Source organism: Protopterus annectens, chromosome 14.part0, assembly GCF_019279795.1.
Source record: "Protopterus annectens isolate FY-2018-M chromosome 14.part0, PAN1.0, whole genome shotgun sequence".
Classification (NCBI taxonomy): domain Eukaryota; kingdom Metazoa; phylum Chordata; order Ceratodontiformes; family Protopteridae; genus Protopterus; species Protopterus annectens.
The window spans coordinates 697,247,094-697,268,756 of NC_056748.1; the positions used below are offsets into that span (position 1 = coordinate 697,247,094).

General features: G+C 42.4%; 1 protein-coding gene across 3 annotated transcripts in view; it reads right to left on the minus strand.

Annotated features, from left to right (window-relative positions):
• DNAJC11 (DnaJ heat shock protein family (Hsp40) member C11) overlaps positions 1–21,663 on the minus strand; it is a 1,614,167-nt gene that overhangs the window by 771,558 nt on the left and 820,946 nt on the right. For all 3 annotated transcript variants that reach the window (XM_044056434.1, XM_044056436.1, XM_044056435.1), the window contains one exon: positions 5,391–5,476. In XM_044056434.1, coding sequence (XP_043912369.1) covers positions 5,391–5,476 — 86 coding nt within the window. The remainder of the gene's footprint in view (positions 1–5,390; positions 5,477–21,663) is intronic.

The window sequence follows — 21,663 nt, forward strand, 5'->3', positions numbered from 1 at the left end:
TCTGGTTTGCATCTCACTAAAAGACAATTTGATCATGAGAAATGGCTTGGAGAAAGTATTTTCTGAAAGCATTCACGTGTTTTCAAAGCTGGGAGAGATATAAAGACAAACAAAATTAAGTAGCACAGGCTGTACCATGCATCGTAGGATGACTAATCTTTCTTTTTGGTTAACTCTAGCCTGTCTGTGTGGCTATCAACTTAGAACTTTTGTTCTTATTAGTAGGTAAAAACTGCAATATTTGAAGATCTACATAGATTTGTGTGTTATTATTAAGTTAATAGGTTTGAGGGGGCTTGGGGGGGTTTGTTCTGTTTGAGGGCTTTCAAAAAAACAAAAATTATGTAAGATGTGACACAGGCGCAAATGGATAAGAAAAAAAAACTGTATTAAAAAAAAAAACCTGCCGAACAGTTTAAGCATGTAACATAAAAGTTGGAACTAGACATTTAACAAAAAAGCAGTTATACGTAAAAAGTGGTAATAACTATATAAGAAAATTATGCTTTCTGCAATGTCTTTCAATCTGAATGGTCTTACAGATAAATATAAAAAAAGAAAGGGTAGCAAACTATATTAAAAATTTTAGAGTGCAAACAGCTATGCTACAGGAGACATACCTGGAAAGAAATGAACATGTGAATTTGATAAAGAAAGGTTTTCAGGATGGTTATTCAGTGGAATATTTGGGGCAAAGGAAAAGAGGAGTACTTATATTAATTGCAAGAGGAGCTCCTATAGTGATAGAAGAGGGGAAAAAAGATAATAATGGAAGATACATAGTACACTAAGGGGCTACTGGCTAGGGGGGAGGAGTATTACACTGGCATGCATTTACATTCCACCTAAACCTGCTAGAATGGAGTATAAGAAAATTCTGGAAGCAAGAAATATTACTTACAGATGGAGAATGGAATTTGGTTTGCAACAGTGAAGATGTGTCTGGGGGTGCAGGAGGGAAAATATAACAAAGGAGGGTAGATTTTTGAAGAAATTTCTGAAAATGTTTGGCACAGAAGATGTGAATTCAGTAGTAGGGGTTCGGAGCGAATTTACATATTATTCACCAAAATACAAAAACTGGCCTAAGCTAGATAGAATTTATATCTCACGGGAATATGTCCTTTTAACTGAAGGTCTTGAAATGCACCCGATAACTATTTCAGATCATGTGTCAATAATAACTAAAATAAAAAAGCAAAGTAATGAAATAAAAATGAGACACTGGCTCTTTCCCACCTATCGGTTGAAAAGAGAGGAATTTAAGGAATAGGTTTTGGAATTAATATAGGAACTACTAGACAAGATAGCATTTTCTTCTGAAAATATAGCTAGGGAGTGGGATAAAATTACAGTGGAGTTTAAAACTAGGGTGGAAATAAAGGAAAGGGAGAGATGGTTAAGAAGTAACAAGAATTATTTAGAGGGACTGACAAATGTTAAAGTATTGCAAAATAGGGGGAATCTCTCAGAACAAGAAAAGGAGCAACTGCAGAATGCTACACAAAGTAAGGGATTACCCTCAATAATATGCACAAGTTTAGAAAGATTGTCGTTAAGCAACTGTTTTCTGATAATAACTGTAGAGCACAAAAACTTTTACCACGACGACTCAGGGAACAGAAAGTGGAAAGGGCTGTCACCAAGCTTAGGTAGCCTATAACAAGGATGACAACAAGATCCTGTAGAAGTACTAGAAATATTTTGGAAATTTTATGAAAATATGTATAAAGCAGAGAAATATAGAAATCAAGAAAAGATACAAATGGAAATGTTTACTGAAGAATTAAATATGCCAAGGTTAGAGGAAGATGAGGCTCAATTGCTGACAGGATAGGAAGAGAGATAAAAATGGCTATTTATAACCAATATACAGGAACATCCCCTGGAATATATGGTATTCCTGGGGTTTTCCTGTAGATTAGTTATAAATATGTTTGGAAATTAGGATGGAAAAAACTGATACAGATCTAGAAGGTTTTGTTTAACAGTATTTTAATAGGAGAAGTACCCTCAGCATCCTGAAAGAAGGCATTGATAATGTTAATACCTAAAAAGGGTAAAGATTCATCGGATCCAGCTTCATACCAGCCCATGTGAATACTAAACCATTGTTATAAAGTGTTTATGTCTACAATGGCTAAAAGAATGGCAAAAGTGATACCAAAATTGATACATATGGATCAGTGTGGTTTTGTGGAGGAGGCAAACATCTGACAATATTAGCAGAACACTGATGATCCAGAGGGAAGCAGAATGCAAGAAAATACCACTTTTATTGGTGGGTCTTGATGCAGAGAAAGCAATTGGCAGAGTAGGCTGGGATTTCATGAGCAGGGCAATGGAAGCATTTGCTTTCCCTAAAACAATTATAAGGTTGATAAGGAATATATATGAGGGATCGGAAGCAAAAATGTAAGTGGGTGGGGTCCTCTCTGATAACGTCTGCTTGACTAGAGGAACCAGGCAGGGTTGTTGTTTGCATTATATTTAAAACCATTGGCAAAGAAAATAAGGGAATCAGAAATTCAAGGATATAATTGGTTTGGTAATTCAGGAAAAGCTGGCTCTGTTTGCAGATGATATGATTTTATGGGTCTACTTCTAATGACCGAAACGCCGATTCGCCGACAGTGAAATCACCGACACGAAACGACCGACAACGCAGTTGACCGACACGCTCGAATCCCGACAGACGGAAGACCGACAAGGGGAATGTGTAAGCGCGACCTGGTAAGTATGCGATGGTGAGGGATTTAGGAGTAGGGAGCGGACAGGTAAGTGTGCAATACTCAGGGATGTAGGGTTAGGGTGTGTGATAGGTGAGTGTGCGGTAGTGTCGGAGCTTGGGGTTCTGGGTGTGTAAGTGAGTTAGGGTTAGGGTGCAGGTAGGGAGAGTGTGCGGTAGTGTCGGAGCTTGGGGTTGGGTGTGTAAGTGAGTTAGGGTTAGGGTGCAGGTAGGGAGAGTGTGCGGTAGTGTCGGAGCTTGGGGTTCGGGGTGTGTAAGTGAGTTAGGGTTAGGGTGCAGGTAGGGAGAGTGTGCGGTAGTGTCGGACCTTAGGGTTAGGGTTTGGGTTAGGGCTAGTGGATATGTGTTGTAGTGTACTGTGTTGTTTACGTGTAGTGTGTCGGTGTTATGGTGTTCGGTGTTTCGCGTTGTCGGGTTTGTGTGTTGTCGGTTTTCTGGCGTCGGTGATTTCACTGTCGGCGAATCGGCGTTTCGGTCATTAGAAGTAGCCCCGATTTTATACATGACAAAACCAGAAAGGGACATTTTAGTGTTGTGGAACATTTTATAACAGTTTCAAATCTTCTCAGGATACAAAATTAATGAAGCTAAAACAAAGACAATAGCAGGAAATTATGTACCCATACACGAATTGGTCCAACAATATCCATATTAATGGGGACATGATACACAGGTCAGGCATATTTTTATCGATCAGAGAAGAAGCTATGGATAGCAATTAAAAAAAGAGTTGAAGGACTTTATCTGGAATGGGACAACAGCAAGGGTCAAGTGGGATAAGATGATTTTTCCGATAGAACAAGGTGGACTAGGATTACCCAATTTGAGGGGGGTATTTTAGAGCTACACAGTTAAGGCTCTTATACATAGCACAAGCAGAAAACTATCATTCAAAGTGGAAAGGACTGATGATGATACAAGGAGGAAGCTCAATAAATAGGGAGAGACTGGGATTGTGGATGCAGACTCTTAAGGAGAACAACAAAAATCATACAGAGTATTATATTCATAAAATAGTGGGGAGTATTTTAAAAACTAAACCAGCACGAGAATGGAGAAAGGAGATTCTGCCTACAGGGATGACTGTGGTTAGGGATACAGATAATAGGCAAGAAGGGACTGGAATTTATTGGAGAAAACTAGCAAAGGAACCAAGGCATTGGGAGCAAATAACTAGAAAAGGAAAGGTAATAGAATGGGAATAGGCCAAGAATTTATTTGGACTGCAGGTTAGAGATTCCCCTCCCTGTCAACGACTGATATCAGAGTATAGGCAAATAGAAGGAAATAGGGGGTCCTAAATGAAAGACCAGCACTGGTACAGTTTTTAATAGAATTTAGTACAGAAGCAGTCATTAAAAAAGGAATTATTAGTAAAGCATATACAATATTGCATGATAATTATAAGAATCAATCAGAGGAGCTTAGAAAGGACTGGGAAGAGAGGTTGGATAAGCAATTCACAGAGACAATGGGGGATATATGTATATCTCTTAAATATGCAACAAAGTCTAGAAAATTTAAGATCTTTGCCTGGAAGTGTTTACATAGATATGTTTATACCCCAAGTAGACTCCAAAGAATATTTCCTCAGGTGGAAAGCAAATGTTGGAGATATGACGGGCAAAAAAGAGGTGGCTGGGAACATATTTTTTGGGAGTGTAATTAGCTGGCAGACTTTAGGGATTCCCTGTTGACAACTCTGTTGGAGATTCTGGGTGAGCAGATTGAATTGCCTGGGGAAATTATTTTTTTGAGCTATGATACAGAATTGGAAATCCCTAGATGTAGTAAAGGCTTGCCGAGTCTAATTATGATGGTTGACAAAAACGCAATTAGTAGAAAACGGACCAACTTTACTAGAAGTAGGAAATATAGTAACAGAAACAAATAAACTGGATTTGGGATCTTTAGAAAAGGGAAGAAACAAGCTACATATGAAAAATGCAAATTGTGGGAACAATATATGCACAGAAGGAACAAGGTTTAAGCGACAGGATTTGAATGAGCCATATAATGCTTAATTGACAAAGACTGGATAGACTAAGTGATGTATGTTTGCAACTACAGTTCTTTCAATGGTGTCTGTGATTTATAATGTTTGCAAGTAAAGTGGTGTAATTTGTTTGTCTTTCATTTATATAAATGTGAGACTGCCTATGTCATATGTGATAATTTAATAAAGATGTTTATTAAAAAAAAGCTTTAGATGCAAATTAGTACAACATATCCATGAAAAGCATTATTTGTAAGTCGAACAGTACCAGAAATACAAGGTCTAAGGACCTGAATTTTGTCTGTGACTTAAACAGACTGTGTTGGAGAGACAAACATGTGCCCCGGAAACTGCCCCTACTATGAAGCAGGCTTCCCATCCAATTGAAACTGAGTTTGTCTATTACCCAATTTAAGCGCAACCTAGACCAGTGAGCCAAGAGGGAAAGCAGAATATCTGTACACACATACCTTGGCACAATTCAATAATATGACTGACTACATAAAACCAGTTTACTGTAACATTACATTAATTCTTTTTTTCAGTATACTGACTTCTAGCATTTACGTTTTGGATGTGGGTTGTGTGAAGAATATTCTCAAAAATATTTTATTGCAGTTATCACAAAATGTTTAACACACTTACTTGACAGAGCCCTTTAACTTTGTTTGGTTATCATCTTGAAACTTACGCTGATAACTGACCATCATGAAGGACTGGGGGATTCCAAGCTAGAGGAGAGATAAAATGGAAAGTTAATCCACTGACATTTGCCTGCTTACAGCATGTGTAACATTATGAACCCCAAGGGCTTTTCTAAGCATTCAAACATGATAGCAAGCTTCCAGCTATGCCCAGTCTTCTGCTTGTACACATTTATTCTGTGCTCAGTTTAACATACATACAAGTACAATTAACGTGCAGCTTTTTATAAATGTTTTAAGTATGAAGTAAATTAAAAAAAAAAAAAAAAAACAGTACCAGCATCCTTTCTCTAAACTACATTTCCACTATACTGTAGCACTCCTCAGTATGGAGAACGTCGACATCTGTGCAGTAACTGAACCCTGGTTCAAGGCTCCACAGAGCACCCCAGCACTACAGGGCTACAACTCATACCACACATTTCGGCCATAGAACATGGACCGAAACACAATAGGAGGGGGTGTATCCATATTAATCAAGGATACCTACACCTCCAGGTTAGTGGCGCAGCATGATACCTCCGAGATCATCCATGTGCAAATAACATCAGGCAAATCTGCAATGCAAATTGTGGCCTGCTAAAGATCACCCTCCATGACCCAGGACCACCACTCCGCCTTTCTGGAGACAATGGAAAACATGAAGGTCCTACCATACACCCTGATATTGGGCGATTTCAATTACCCTACTGATAACTGGGAAAACTACTCAAGTACAAACTCCCAAGTCCAGCGCTTCCTGGAATTTATCAACTCAAATGCCCTGGATCAGCTGGTAAACTCCCCTACTAGAGGTGAAAACATATTGGACCTGGTCATCATCAACATGGGCGACAGGTGTTCCACACCGGAGGTCAACCTGTCACTGGTTAGATCAGACCATCAACTAATCACTCTGGATGTCCTCACCACACTGCCACCTCCAACCAAGGAAACCACAGTGAAAAACTTTTCTATAGCAAATTTTACCTTACCTAAGACAGAGGTGGTAAGTTTCATAGCCCCCACGCTAAAGGATAACAGTGTCCAAGATGCAGAAACCTTTACAAATGCACACTATGAGCACCTACAAGGATGCATGGATCGTGCCATCCCTAGTAAAACCAAGACTCACTCTCCTAACAGAAGGAAACCAGTCTGGTGGACCCCTGCCATAAATAGGATATACAATAGGAGGAGGAAACTAGTTCAGAAAAAAAGCAAATCCCAAGAAGGAAAGACATCCCTGATCAGTATCAGTAAGAAACTAAGGTCTCTCACAAAATCCTCCAAGGCTAACTTCGAAAGAAAAATAGCCAAGGATTCAAAAGATAACCCCAAAGCCTTCTTTAGCTATGTCAAGAATCTAAGTGGCAACTCGCAGATATGCTCTGAGCTAGTGCAAAATAGCACAAAATATACTGAACCCACTGATATTGCCAACATCCTGGCAGATAGATTCAGTGCAAACTTCACCCCCCTCTCACCCCCAAAAGGGCCCACAACAATACCGGAAAAGTGTAGTGTCCCAGAAATTACAGAACCACAGGTGAAAATAGCTCTTTCAAAAGCCAAAAGCACAGCGTTAATGGGGCCAGATGGTGTCCCAGGCTGCGTCTTGCATGAACTACAGAACAAACTAACCCCCCACCTAAACACATTGTTCAGCCTCAGCCTCTCCACAGGCTACGTGCCCAGAGAATGGTGCACGGCAACGGTTATTCCGCTCCACAAAGGAGGGGCCACAACCGACCCTGGTAACTACTGCCCCATAAGCCTGACTAGCCTGGTCTGCAAGGCTATGGAGCGCATCATCATGGAACTCATTAACAAAGACATTGGGAACCTCCAAACACTTGACCTGACCCAGTTCGGCTTTGTTAAGGGCAGATCATGCCTACTAAACCTGGTTGACTTCTTCGAGACAGTCACCAAGGCCATAGACGAGAAGGTGGTAGTTCACACAGCCTGCCTTGACCTCAAGGCTTTTGACACCATTCCCCACTCGGGAATTATAGAAAAACTCACCAGTCTGAACATAAACCCCTACGTCATGACATGGGTTGCCAACTGGCTTACAGACGGAACTCACATGGTAAGAATAGCGGACTCTAGGTCTGACTCTAAACCAGTCACAAGTGGTGTCCCACAAGCCTCGGTCCTGGGACCCCTACTGTTCGGCATATACTTCTCAGAAGTACAGGCAAACACAGGAGGACTATGGCTAACCAAGTTCGCCGATGACTGGAAACTGGGAACCATAATTGACTCTCCGGCTGGCACGGACATTCTCCAAAAGGGCCTTATTGAGACGGACACCTGGTAAATGCCCTCAGGCAGATAGCCTAGTACCTACCTTTGAACCTATAAAGAGGGCCATTCCTGCACTTAAACAAGTGTTAACCTGTCTTTAAAAAGTAAGGACTATCTATGGTATCTAAATGTACTTATGTTTTCGTTAACACAGGTAGATCACAGGGTCAAAGTCATGGGCTCAAGCTCAATGCCAAAAAATGCATAGTCATCCAGTTTGGGAAAAACAAAACACCCATGAATTACCACAAAGGTGGCATCCCCCTTAATACAGAAGAGGTAATAAGAGATCTGGGGACCCAGGTAAATAGTAATCTCTCCTTTGACAATCATATTGCCAAAGTAGTTAGGAAATCCTTCTATGTAACCCATCTAATTACTAAAGGGTTCGCATCTAGAAATAAAGAGGTTATAGTGCCCCTCTACTCGTCACTCATCAGACCCATCATAGAGTACAATGCCCCATTTGGGATGTACCTCACAGGACACTTCCAACAGCTGGAAAGACCACAAAAGTACCTCAGCAAGAGGATTACTGGCCTCAAACATATGTCCTACGCAGTCCAACTGGAAAAACTCCAGCTGTACTCAGTGGCATATCGCTTACTCAGAGGTGATCTCTGCCTGACTTACAAAGCCATGTCCAACTCAGAATTGATGGACATGCTCCACCTAAAGAAATCCAAGTCACTGCGAGCTACTCGCTCTAGTGAGCTAAACCTCGCCACAACAATAAATAGAACATGCTGGAGGGATATATTTCTGTCAGAGACTCCCCATGCTTTGGAACAAAATTCCTAACTACATTAACACTCATCAAGAGAAACCTTGACGAGTGGATGGGTAACAGAAAATACACCCCTGGGATCACTTCATTGGCTCTTCTTGACAGAGGCTCAGTTAATTAATCAATGGGGCGGCGAAAACTGACACACACTGGCTAGGCTTATAAATGCCCTCAGGCAGATAGCCTAGTACCTACCTTTGAACCTATAAAGAGGGCCATTCCTGCACTTAAACAAGTGTTAACCTGTCTTTAAAAAGTAAGGACTATCTATGGCATCTAAATGTACTTATGTTTTCGTTAACACAGGTAGATCACAGCTTTTGACTACTGACGTGAAACAACATACAACACTCTCAAAGACAGCAAAGTCACAGTACTAGATCAACAGATGCCACTAAATACACCTCATTTACAGCCCTTGCTTCTCAAAGTAATTCATTAAGACAGGCATACTTTACAGTCGTCATACCAACCAATATCTCTTAAATTTGCCATGAGAACTGACATAATGCCAGATTAAGTAAAGAAACAACACTACATTGATCACACAATAGAGCAAAGAAAGCTCCAAAAAGGAGCCTCTTAAGCAGGAAAAAAATGAGCCTTAAAATATCAACAAAATCACCACACAAAATTCTACATTTCTGTACTACAATGAACAGGTGTAGCAAATTCAACAGAAGTATGAGTACATTACAACTCAGGTTTGCACTGCAACACAAGCGCAGCTTCTCTATATGGTAATGGGAAAAGTATGGTCTTCTAAGTAACAGGTACCTTCTTCAATGGGTATGAAAGGACCCTCTTTGACGACTACTTACTTTGGTTCATCCTTTTCATCAATCAAAATTTGTTAATTTTCAGAGGATCCTACATGCTATGATGTTTCATAATGGCCATACAAGTGCCCTTAGCCTCAAAGCTTGATAATTTGCTTCCAATGAGCATTTTCCTGAAAATCAAGAAATAATAAATAACTCACACTGGCAACATTTAAACCACAATGTATGTAAATCTGTGTATATATATATATATATATATATATGTGTGTGTGTGTGTGTGTGTGTGTGTGCGTCTGTGCATGTATGTATCTACGCACACACACTTACTTGACAAATTATATAGCAGGTGAGGCTGGATGGTGGGGGGCATCCACAAAGTGGGGCAGCAAATCAGTATTTCTGACTCAAGGAGGACAGCCTCTTTGATCAACTAATACAACAAAGGATGTTCTTATGCCCAACATCAAGGCCCCGCACAGGCCTTTGGTTCAGTAAACCCCAAACTGGAAAGGCCAGGGCAACTCTTCCAGAACCAAGTTCATAAGGCTAAGTCTTTAAGGAATAAAATGAACAGCCAGTGCTAATCCAGTCTTGCTCTTCATGGGCAGAAATAACTAACAAGTTCACCTTGACTGTTAAATGAGACCCAAGTCTTTCAGGTACCTGAGAAGTCAGAACCAAATACAAGCTTACAAGATGGGACACAGTACATGGTACTACTGCACACAAACTAATAAAAAATTCCACATGGAGACAAAAGGCTTCCAATTGTTCCCTACATCTAGGAAATCCTAACCAGAAAGTATAACATGTACATCATTTGATCACAGGAAGTTACTAGGCTAATGGCCCTAGGGCCCTTACAAACCTAGCCAAGTTCTACCCTTATTTCCACGATCAGCACCTATTGTCCCTGTCCAATAGGGACACAGGGGGAACCCCCATGGTGAATTTACAGTTACCCATCCAATTGCCCAGACTGCACTTGAAAAGGGCCAATGAGGTGTTGGCAATTTTTTTTATTTAGAGGATTTGACTGAATCACAAATCACTAAGCACAAATTACTAAAATCTCATTTGACTGAAAACTAATTTCACTGAATCACTACTGATAGAAAACATTTTACACAACTAATACAGCATAAAAGATAGTTTTTGCAAGACGGCAAGCCCGGTAACCCCAAATGGGGAGAGGGGCGTAATTCCCACACTCCTCTTACCTATATATACTAACTCCATAGTTGCACAATGGAGAAAAAACACACAGTGAATCAGTGCTGAAACAAAAATGTACAGATCCAGGGGTGAAAAGTAACGGTGGACACTGCCAATCCACACTTTCTAGACTCACTTCCCTAATGACTCCTATGTTCAGAAAATGATACCATCATATACTGCCTATAAATTTCTACATGTTCCTCTCAATTATGATTCAGTCAAATAAGTTTTCAGTCAATTGTGTTTGGCCATTTCTGATTAGGTCAAATGACAGGATCCCAGAAGGATCGCAGGGTGTATACAACAGAAACCAAGCCTTAACTCATTCACTCAAACAGAACTCAAGAAGTTTGCACTGTAACTTCTAATGGGTGGATCCTAAGCCTTTTTACAGAATTAAATTAGGTCCTCACATTTCAAACAAATGTTCAGATCTCTGGGACCACAGAGATTATGAAAAAAGTTTAAATGGCAAACTCTTCATCACAAACCATTTTTACAGTGGTAGTATTCTTCAGGTTGTAGGACTTAAACTGAATTTTATAAGTCACAGTAAACACAGCAGCTATTACATGTGTAATATTTTGTAAACAACTTACAATCCTCGGCCACCATTCAAGTTACACACATTGTAACAGCAGCATTTTATTCATCTTGCTGAGTTATTTTATATGAGGCTAAGGAGTTCCGTCTGTGCTACTTGGTTGTTGAGATATTTAGAAAAAATATGAAAATATCTATATAAATTAATATCATAAAAACAACAGTTAATATATATTTACCTGAACTACACACAGGTCAAATATTAATGCAGTTGAGTTTCTCATTGTGTAAGCTTTAAGATGAAATCTTTTAAAACCGTGTACATAGCATGGTTTTGGAATTACTGATGCAAATATGAATAAACAATATTTGATGCCTAGAGGTGTCAGTAGGAGTTAACTGCAGATGCACCTGGACTCGTTACTCGGATGCAATGAGTTAATATGGAGTCAGTTGCCATTCAAGCCATGGTATTTGTCCTTTGCTAGCACCAAGAAAGTTTCCTACACTGCCAGATACTTGTGTGCCAGAAACCTTTCCTTCCAGGCCACCAAGAGAAGATGAGAATGAGTTCTGAGCTTTCTTCTTTGAACTTTACAATAAGGTACGCAATCACTGTGGATGGCAGAAATGCATACAAAAACCTCCCATACCATGGGAAAGGGCATGCATACAAGAATTCTTCTTCTTCTTTCGGCTGCTCCCATTAGGGGTCACCAGAGCGGATCATCTGTTTCCATTTCCTCCTGTCCTCTGCATCTTGCTCTGTCACACCAACCACCTGCATGTCCTCTCTCACCACATCCATAAACCTTATCTTAGGCCTTCCTCTTTTCCTGTTACCTGGCAGCTTCATCCTTAGCATCTTTTTCCCAATATACTCTGCATCCCTCCTCAGCACATGTCCAAACCAACGTAATCTTCCCTCTATGGCTTTGTCTCCAAACCTTCCAACCTGGGTTGACCCTCTAATATACTTATTCCTAATCCTGTCCACCCTCGTCACACCCAGTGCAAATCTTAACATCTTTAACTCTGCCGCATCCAGCTCAGACTCCTGCCTTTTTGTCAATGCCACTGTCTCCAACCCATATAACATAGCTGGTCTCACTACCCTCTTGTAGACCTTCCCTTTCACTCTTACTGGTACTTGTCTGTCACAAATCACGCCTGACACTCTTCTCCACCCACTCCATCCTGCCTGTACTCTCTTCTTCACCTCTCTTCCACACTCACCATTACTCTGAACTGTTGCTCCCAAGTACTTAAACTCATCCACCTTCACCACCTCTACTCCCTGCATCCTCACCATTCCTCTATCCTCCCTCTCATTCACACACACATATTCTGTCTTAGTCCTGCTGACCTTCAGTCCTCTTCTCTCTAGAGCACATCTCCACCTCTCCAGGGTCTCCTCCACCTGTTCCCTACTCTCACTACAGATCACAATTTCATTTGCAAACATCTTAGTCCACGGAGACTCCTGTCTGATCTCGTCTGTCAACCTGTCCATCACCATTGCAAATAAGAAAAAGCTCGGAGCTGATCCTTGATGTAATCCCACCTCTCCACCTTAAAAGCATCCGTCACTTCCACCGCAGACCTCACCACTGTCACACTACCCTCGTACATATTCTGTACCACTCTTACATACTTCTCTGACACTCCCGACTTCCTCATACAATACCACAACTCCTCTCTAGGCACCCTATCATATGCTTTCTCTAAAAGTCCACAAAGACACAATGCAGCTCCTTCTGACCTTCTCTGTACTTCTCCGTCAACACTCTCAGAGCAAACATTGCATCTGTAGTGCTCTTTCCTGGCATGACTCCATACTGCTAATCACTAATAATCACCTCCCTTCTTAACCTAGCTTCCACTACTCTTTCCCATAACTTCATACTGTGACTGATCAATTTAGTCCCTCTGTAGTTACTACAGCTCTGCACATCACCCTTATTCTGATTGGTACCAAAATACTTTTTCTCTATTCCTCAGGCATCCTTTCACTTTCCAAGATTTCATTAAACAAGCTAGTTAAAAACTCTACTGCCATTTCACCTAAACACCTCCAAGCTTCCACAGGTATGTCATCTGGACCAACAGCCTTTCCATTCTTCATTCTCTTCATAGCTATCCTATAGCAAGGGGATAGGATTACACTGGCATGCATTTATATTCCACCTAAAACTGATATAATGGAGCTTAAGAAAATTATGGGATAAATAACCAGCTTTCTGCAAGGAATATTACTTACAGGTGGGGACAGGAATTTGGTTTGCAACAGCAATGATGTGACTGGGGACGTCAAAAATATAACAAAGGAGGGTAGATTTTTGAAGAACTTTATGAAAATGTTTGGCATGGAAGATGTGAATTCATTACTAGGTATTTGGAGTGAATTTACGTATTATTCTCCAGGATAAAAATTCTATCCAGCCTAGCCCAGTTTTTGTATCTCACAGGAAAAGGTGCATTTAATTGAAGGTCTTGAAATGCACCCAATAACTACTACAGATCATGCTCCAATAATAACTAAAATAAAAATACTAGGTAATGAAATATGAGATACTGGTGCTTTCCCACCTACCTGCTGAAAAGTGAAACTTCAGTAATGGGTTTGGAAATAATTCAGGAGCTATTACAGAAGATAGAACTTTTGTCTGAAAATATAGCTAGGGATTGGGATAAAATTAATGTGTAATTTAAAGCTAGGGTGGAAATAAAGGAAAGAGATACGTGTAAGAAATACTAAGAATTATTTAGAGGGACTGACAAATGTTCAAGTATTGCAAAATAGGGGGAATATCTCAGAACAAGAGGAGAAGCAACTGCAGAATGCTAAACAGAAAAAGTACAGTAGTGTACACTTACCATAAATGTAAATGTTCAAGTGTATTCACTGTTGCAGACATCACATTTGGGTTATCTGCTTGCAGTAGCCCTCAGTCGGCCTGATTATCAAAGTCTTGGGTCCTGCGTCGGATGCTGTCTCATCTTCCATGACATAATTTAGTCAGGGGTATTAAGCATGCAGCTGACGCCATGATGCCATTTTTCTTGCCCCAGATGGCAGGTGCCCCCATAATGGGAAGAAATTATATACAAGGTTACACCTCCAACAAAAAAGCAAACACACCTAAAAGCTTTAAGCATAGCAAACAAGAAAAGAGGTATAGTCAATAGAAGTCAGGGGTCTGGAGGGAGGGTAACCAGGACTGCAACAGTAAATACACTCGAACATCTACATTTATGGTAAGTGTACACAACCCTATAAGCCTGACTAGCTTGGTCTGCACGGCTATGGAGCGCATCATCATGGAACTCATTAACAGAGACATTGGGAACCTCCAAACACTGGACCCTACCCAGTTTGGCTTTGTTAAGGGCAGATCATGCCTCCTAAACCTGGTGGACTTCTTTGAGACAGTTACCAAGGCTATAGATGAGGGAAAGGTGGTACACACACAGCCTACCAAGACCTCGCTAAGGCCTTAGACACCATTCCCCATTCTGGTATTGTAAGACAAGCTCACCAGCCTGAACATAAACCCCTATGTCACAAGATGGGTTGCCAACTGGCTCACGGACAGAACCCACATGGTGAGAGTTGCGGGAGTTAGGTCCAACTCTAAACCGGTTACAAGTGGCGTTCCCCAGGGCTCAGTCCTAGGACCCCTCCTGTTCGGCATATACTTCTCAGAGGTACAGGCAAGCGCAGGATGACTATGGCTGACCAAGTTTGCAGACGACTGCAAACTAAGGGCAATAATTGACCCTCCGGCTGACACAGACATCCTCCAAAAGGGTCTCACTGAGACGGATACCTGGTGTCAAAATCATGGCCTCAAGCTAAATGCCAAAAAGTGCATAGTCATCCCCTTTGGAAAAAACAAAGTACCCACAAACTGCCACATAGGTGGTAGTCCCCTAAACACGGAAGACGTAACAAGGGATCTGGGGACCCAAGTAGATAGTAATCTCACCTTTGATAATCACATTGCCAAAGTGGTTAGAAAATCCTTCTACGTGGCCCACCTAATCACAAAAGGCTTCGCATCCAGATCAAAAGAGGTTGTTGTGCCCCTCTACTCATCACTCATCAGACCCATCTTAGAGTACAACACCCTATTTGGGATGTACCTTACAAGACACCTGCAACAGCTGGAAAGACCACAGAAGTACCTCAACAAGATGATCAATGGCCTCAAACAGATGCCTATGCAGTTCGACTGAAGAAACTCCAGTTGTACTCAGTTGCATACCACCTACTCAGAGGTGATCTCTGCCTGACATACAAGGCCATGTCCAACCCAGAATTGATGGACATGCTCCACCTAAAGAAAACCTTATCCCCTCGAGTCACACGCTCTAGGGATCTAAACCTCACCACAACAATAAATAGGATGTGCTGGAGGGATAGATTCCTATTCCAGAGACTTCCAATGTTTTGGAACAAGATCCCAATCTACATTAGGCAGAGCTCCTTGCTAACACTGTTCAAAAGAAACCTTGACGAGTGGATGGGAAACAGAAAGTTTACCTCGGGGATCACTTCAGTGGCTCTGATGGACAGAGGCACAGGGAACTAATCTAAGGGGACGGCGAAAGCCAACACATTCTGGCTAGGCTTATAAATGCCTTCGGGCAGATAGCCTAGTACCCACCTATGAAGCTATGAACTGTACTATGTTCTTTGTTTCACTGTTGCAGTCATCACATTTGGGTAGATTCCCAAAGCTAAGGATGGGAGGAGGTAATTAGATAGCATTAGGACCAGCTAGAAGGCCCTGCAAGACTGCAGTGGCAAAGCCAGCTCTGGATTTAGAAAAAACTGGCAAGTGGTAATGCTTGATGAAGGTATGTACAGAACTCCAAGTAGCAGTTTCTAGGATGTCCCTGGTAGGGACACCTCTGAGAAAGGCTGCAGAGGTAGATGCAGCCCTGGTTGAATGTGGTCTTATCCCCTGTGGGATAGGGTTTCCATGGTGCTTATAGCAGAAATGAATGCAGTGACCTAACCACTTAGAAATGGTTTGCTTTGAGGCCTTCCCCTCTGCCCCTGCAGCAAATGCAACCAGCTGCTGTTCAGATTTCCTGAGAGGTTTAGTCCTGTCCAAGTAAAATCTAAGTTGCTTGTGCACATCCAAGGAATGCAGTATTCGTTCCCCTTTGTTCTGTGGATTAGAAAAGAAGGTAGGCAAATGAATGGACTGATTAAGGGCCACAATGGATACCACCTTGGGCATGAAGGAGGGATTGGCCCTGAGGGACACCCTGTCCGCTTGAAAGATGATGAAAGGCTCCACTGCCATGAGAGCCTGTAATTCAGACACCCTTCTTGCTGAAGTGATGGCTAGAAGGAAGGCTGTTTTCCAAGAAAAAGGAATTTCAACTCTGCATTTGCAGCTGGCTCAAAGGGAGGTAAAGTGAGCTTTTCCAGTACAAAGTTAAGGTCACAGGCTGGAGTAGGGGCTCTCCTGGGTGGCCTTAAGTTTTTGCCCCCACCTGAGGAACTGCTTCAGCAATGGATGAGAGAAGAGGGGTGGATCTGTACTGTAATGAGCTGAAATGGCTGAGGCATGAATTTTGATGGAGGAAAAGGAAAGGCCCTTGGGAAGCATCTCAGTTAAGTATTGAAGAATCTGAGGTAAATTGGGCACTGCTGTGCCCATCCCTTGAGTTTGGCTCCAGGAACAGAATCTTTTCCGTTTTTCAGCATAAGATTTTCTAGTACTAGGCCTCCTTGCCTCCAAAATGACATCCATCACTTGCTTACTGAGGGATGGTAACAGAGAGATTAGGTAATTAGCCAGGCTGCCAGATTCAAGGTTTGAAGCTGTGGGTACAGAATCTGGCCCTCCTGCTGGGACAGTAGGGCAGGAGTCTGAGGCAGGTGCCATGGTGCCAGCAGTGACACACTGCGCAGGAGTGGGTACCAGTGTTGGCATGGTCAGTCTGGTGCAATCAGTATTGTCCTTGGTTTGTCCCGTTTGATCTTTAGTAGTTCCTTGGAGAAGAGAGGCAGAGGGGGAAAAACAATAAACTGATAGGGCATCCACTTTCCAAGCTTGTTTGTGGGGAGTCCTTGTGCAGAATCTGCCCATTGATAGTTCTGGGGATAGGCAAACAGGTCTATCTCTGGGCTCCCCCATTTGTTTCTCAACATGTTGAATATCTTTGGTTCCAGTTTCCTCTCGTGTGGGTCCATGAGATTTCTGCTTAGGTCATCTGCCAGTGTATTTAGCTTTCCTGGCAGGAATTGAGCCTGTAGGTGCACTTGGGAGCTCAAGGCCGTGTTCCACAGAGCCATGGCTAGTCTGCAGAGAGGATATGAGTGGGTTCCTCCCTGCTTGTTTATGTAATACATAAAAGTAGTGTTGTCCGTCTTTAACAATAATTGTCCTGGAAGAACGTGGTCCTTGAAAGCTGTCAGAGCATTCTGTACAGCTAACATTTCTTTTTGACTGATATTGCAGTTGCATTTGACTTGGGTTCCATTTGCCCTGAATGCACTTCCCTGCCAAGTAAGCCTCCCATGCATAGCCTGATGCGTCTGTTGTTAGGGTTTGGGCGGCAGGGAGTAGAGTGAATGGCAGTCCCTTGTTTTGGTGGCAGGCCTCTGCCCACCAAAGGAACTCTATCTGTAGACAAGGTATGATAGGAATCATTGATTCTAGAAAAAGTCTCGAGTAGAAACCTTGTCCCCATTCTTCTTTTGGGACAGGTTGAATACCCCTGATGCTTTTTACAGTTTTTTGCACTTGTTTTCTATCAATTTAAGTTGTTTTTGTATTGTATAACTGTTGTAGGCTACACACTAAAGTATGCTAGCCTGTTTATAGCATTTACAGTGTTTTCTGTGTGTTTTTCTGCCGTTTTCTGAAAGAAAAAAAAAATTCTCTGTTCCCGCCTTTGCTGAACTAGATTAGTCCAGATTTCAGGTTTTGCTGAATTCCAGACTGTGGTATAGTTTCCTGTGTTGCCCATATCCTTACTTGGATAGGAGGAAGCTTCTCTGTTCACCAGTGAGAGTGGGAAGCTTTGACCAGCCTATCTGTCCCTGGAGACGTGGTCTCAGCCCTGAAACTAGTAGCTTATTGGCCGTTTTGGGTCAATTCCTATCTCTTTCAGTTTCCCTGCTTTAAAACCCGCATTTGCACGGTTTTGCGCGATTTTGCGCATAGCGCAGCATCGGGCAGTGCCGCTTAAACGGGTTTAAACTATTCCCGGCTCCACAAAGTCTGCTCTTCACTTTTTCCTTAGAACTGTTCTAAATCTCAAAGTAAGCACTCTCTTTTCATTCTAAAGCCCTGCACTTGCTCGTATAAGTAATCTTATAAGTAAGCACTAATAAACTAAAGCACTACACCCTCTTATACTCCCTTTAAGTACTTGGCTCACTATTGGTCATAGTTCATAGTTTCATAGTATAATACTAGGCTATCTGCCCTGGGGCATTTGTAAGCCTAGCCATGGTGATGTGGCATTTGCCACCCCATGAAATGGTATAAAAATGTACAGAATAAATTTAGAATACTGTGTCTAGTAGTGACACAATGAAGGTCCCCTTATATAATAGAATTAGTTTACTGTGCCCCTGTCTAGCAGTGACACAGATGTGACCCCTGGGGTAAACTTACAATCTCCCATCCACTCATCAAGATTTCTCTTGAAGAGAGTCAGTGAGGGGCTCTGCCTAATACGAACTGGGATCTTGTTCCAAAGCATGGGAAGCCTCTGGGTTATGAATCTATCCCTCCAGCATGTCCTATTCAAACTTGTGCCGAGGTTTAAGTCTTTAGCTCTCGTGGTCCTGATGGACTTGGATTTTTTGAGGTAGAGCATGTCCATCAGATCCTGATTGGACATGGCCTTGTACGTCAGGCAGAGATCACCTCTGAGCAGGCGGTATGATACTGAATAGAGCTGAAGTTTCTTTAGTCTGGCAGAAGAAGACATATGTTGGAGACCCTTGATCATCTTGGTGAGGTACTTTTGTGGTCTCTCCAGCTGTTGCAAATGCCGGGTGAGGTACATACCAAATGGGGCATTGTACTCAATCATGGGTCTGATGAGGGAGGAATATAGGGGTACAATGACATCCTTGGATCTGGATGTGAATCCCTTCATGATGAGGTGTGCAAGGTAGAATGTTTTTCTAACCACTTTGGCAACGTGGGTATCAAATGAGAGGTCGCTGTCGACTTGGGTCCCTAGGTCTCTGATTACATTTTCAGTACTCAGTGGGTTGCTGTCTATGTGATAATTTGTGGGTACTTTGTTTTTCCCAAAGGGGATGACTATACATTTTTTGGCATTTAGTTTAAGGCCGTGACTCCGGCACCAGTTGTCCGTTTCTGTGAGGCCTTTTTGTAGGATGTGTGTGTCTGCTGGTGTATCGACTATGGCACCTAGTTTGCAGTCATCTGCGAACTTTGTCAGCCACAGCCCTCCCGTGTTTGCTTTAACATCTGAGAAATAAATGCCGAACAAGAGGGGTCCCAGGACAGATCCCTGTGGGACACCACTTGTGACTGGCTTTGAGTCTGACATTGCTCCAGCGATTTTAACTTTATGGGTTCTGTCCTTTAGCCAGTTTGCAACCCATCTAGTGACATAAGGGTTTACATTTAAGCTGTTGAGCTTATCTATGATGCCTGAGTGGGGTATTGTGTCGAAGGCCTTAGCCAAGTCCAGGTATGCTGTATGGACTGCTTTGCCCTCGTCAATGGCTCTAGTGACTGTTTCGAAAAAGTCAACCAGGTTTAAAAGGCAGGATCTGCCGTTTACAAAGCCGAACTGGGTGGGGTCAAATGTCTGTAGGTCCCCTCTGTCTCTGTTTATGAGTTCCATAATGATTCTTTCCATAGCTTTGCAGACCAGGCTGGTTAAGCTTATGGGGCGGTAGTTTCCAGGGTCTGTAGAGGCACCCCCCTTGTGGAGTGGGACCACTGTTGCTGTACGCCAGTGTTCAGGTACATATCCCGAAGTAAGGCTAAGGTTAAATAGCATTTTTATGTGTGGGTTTAGCTCCTCTTGGAGTTCACGTAACACGCAACCCGGGATACCGTCCGGTCCCATTGATGCTGTGTTTTTTGCTTTGTTTAGGGCGGTTCTCACTTGGACATCTGAGATGACAGGGAGATTGCATTCAGCTGGGATAAGTATTTCTTCTTTTGGGGGTGAAGGAGGGGAGAAATTTGCACTGAACCTGTCAGCCAGAATGTTGGCACTATCTGTGGGTTCAGTGTATTTTTTATTGTTGTGAACCAACTCTGAGCATATCTGAGGGTTTCCGCCCAGGTTTCTAACATAGCTGAAGAAGGCTTTGTGGTTATCTTTAGTGTCCTTAGCGATTTTTCTCTCAAAGTTGGCCTTGGATGTTTTTATGAGAGAACGTAGTTTTCTGCTAATGTTGATCAGAGATGTCTTCCCTTCATGGGATTTTGCTCCGACGTGCAGTAGCTTCCTTCTTTTGTTATACAATTTGTTTATGGCTGAGGTCCACGAGACAGGACGCTTACCTTTGGTGGAGAGGGACTTGGATTTGTTTGGGATTGCATGATCCATGCATTCTTGGAGATGTCCATAGAAAGCATATGTGAAGGATTCGGCATCGTGGGATGTGGTATCCAATGACACAGTGGGCTTAAAGGATACCATCTCAGTCTTAAGAAGAGTGAAGTCTGCTTTTGAGAAGTTTTTCACTGTGGTCTTTTGTGCTGGGGGTGGAGGTGGGATATGTATATCCAGGGTGATTAGTTTGTGGTCAGATCTCACTAGTGAGGGGTATACTTCCGGTGTGGAGCATTTTGTCCCCATGTTTGTGATGATCAGGTCTAGTATATTATCTCCCCTAGTGGGAGAGGTGACTAATTGTTCCAGTGCATTTGAATTTATGAATTCCAGGAACCTTTGGGCTAGGGTATTAGGGCTAGAATAATGTACCCAATCTATGTTTGGGTAGTTGAAGTCTCCCAGTATGATGGTATTTTGTGATACATTCATATCCTCCAATGTCTTCAGGAAGGCTGAGTGGAGTTCTTGAGATTGGGAGGGTGGTCTGTAACATGCTACCAGTTGTATAGCAGTTTTGCCTATGGTTAGTTGCACCTGTATGGTCTCTGATGCTTCATGTGTTGCTACTAACCTGGAGGTGTGGGTGTCCTTGATGAATATGGACACTCCTCCTTTGTGGTTCGCCCGGGTTTTGGGGCCGAAAAGCATGATACGAGGTATAGCCTGGTAGCGCTGGGGTGCTCTCAGGAGCCTTGAACCAGGTTTCAGTTACTGCACAGACATTGATGTTCTCCATGCTGAGGAGTGCATCAAGTGCCTGCATCTTGAGATTTAGACTTCTGGCGTTGAGCAGCATTACCCTTAGTTTTTTTCCATTATTGTTTTCTAAGGAGGTGGGTTTGTCTTTTGAGCCTTGCCTAAAAAAGGCACTATGGGGGTGGCAAGAGCCTTAGCCAATATCCGGAAGCCCAGTGGTGACAGGTGTAAGCCATCCCTTGCGAAGCAGCGTGGCTTGTCCAACATGTCATCCCAGGCAGACAGACATTGGATCCTCTTAGAATGACACC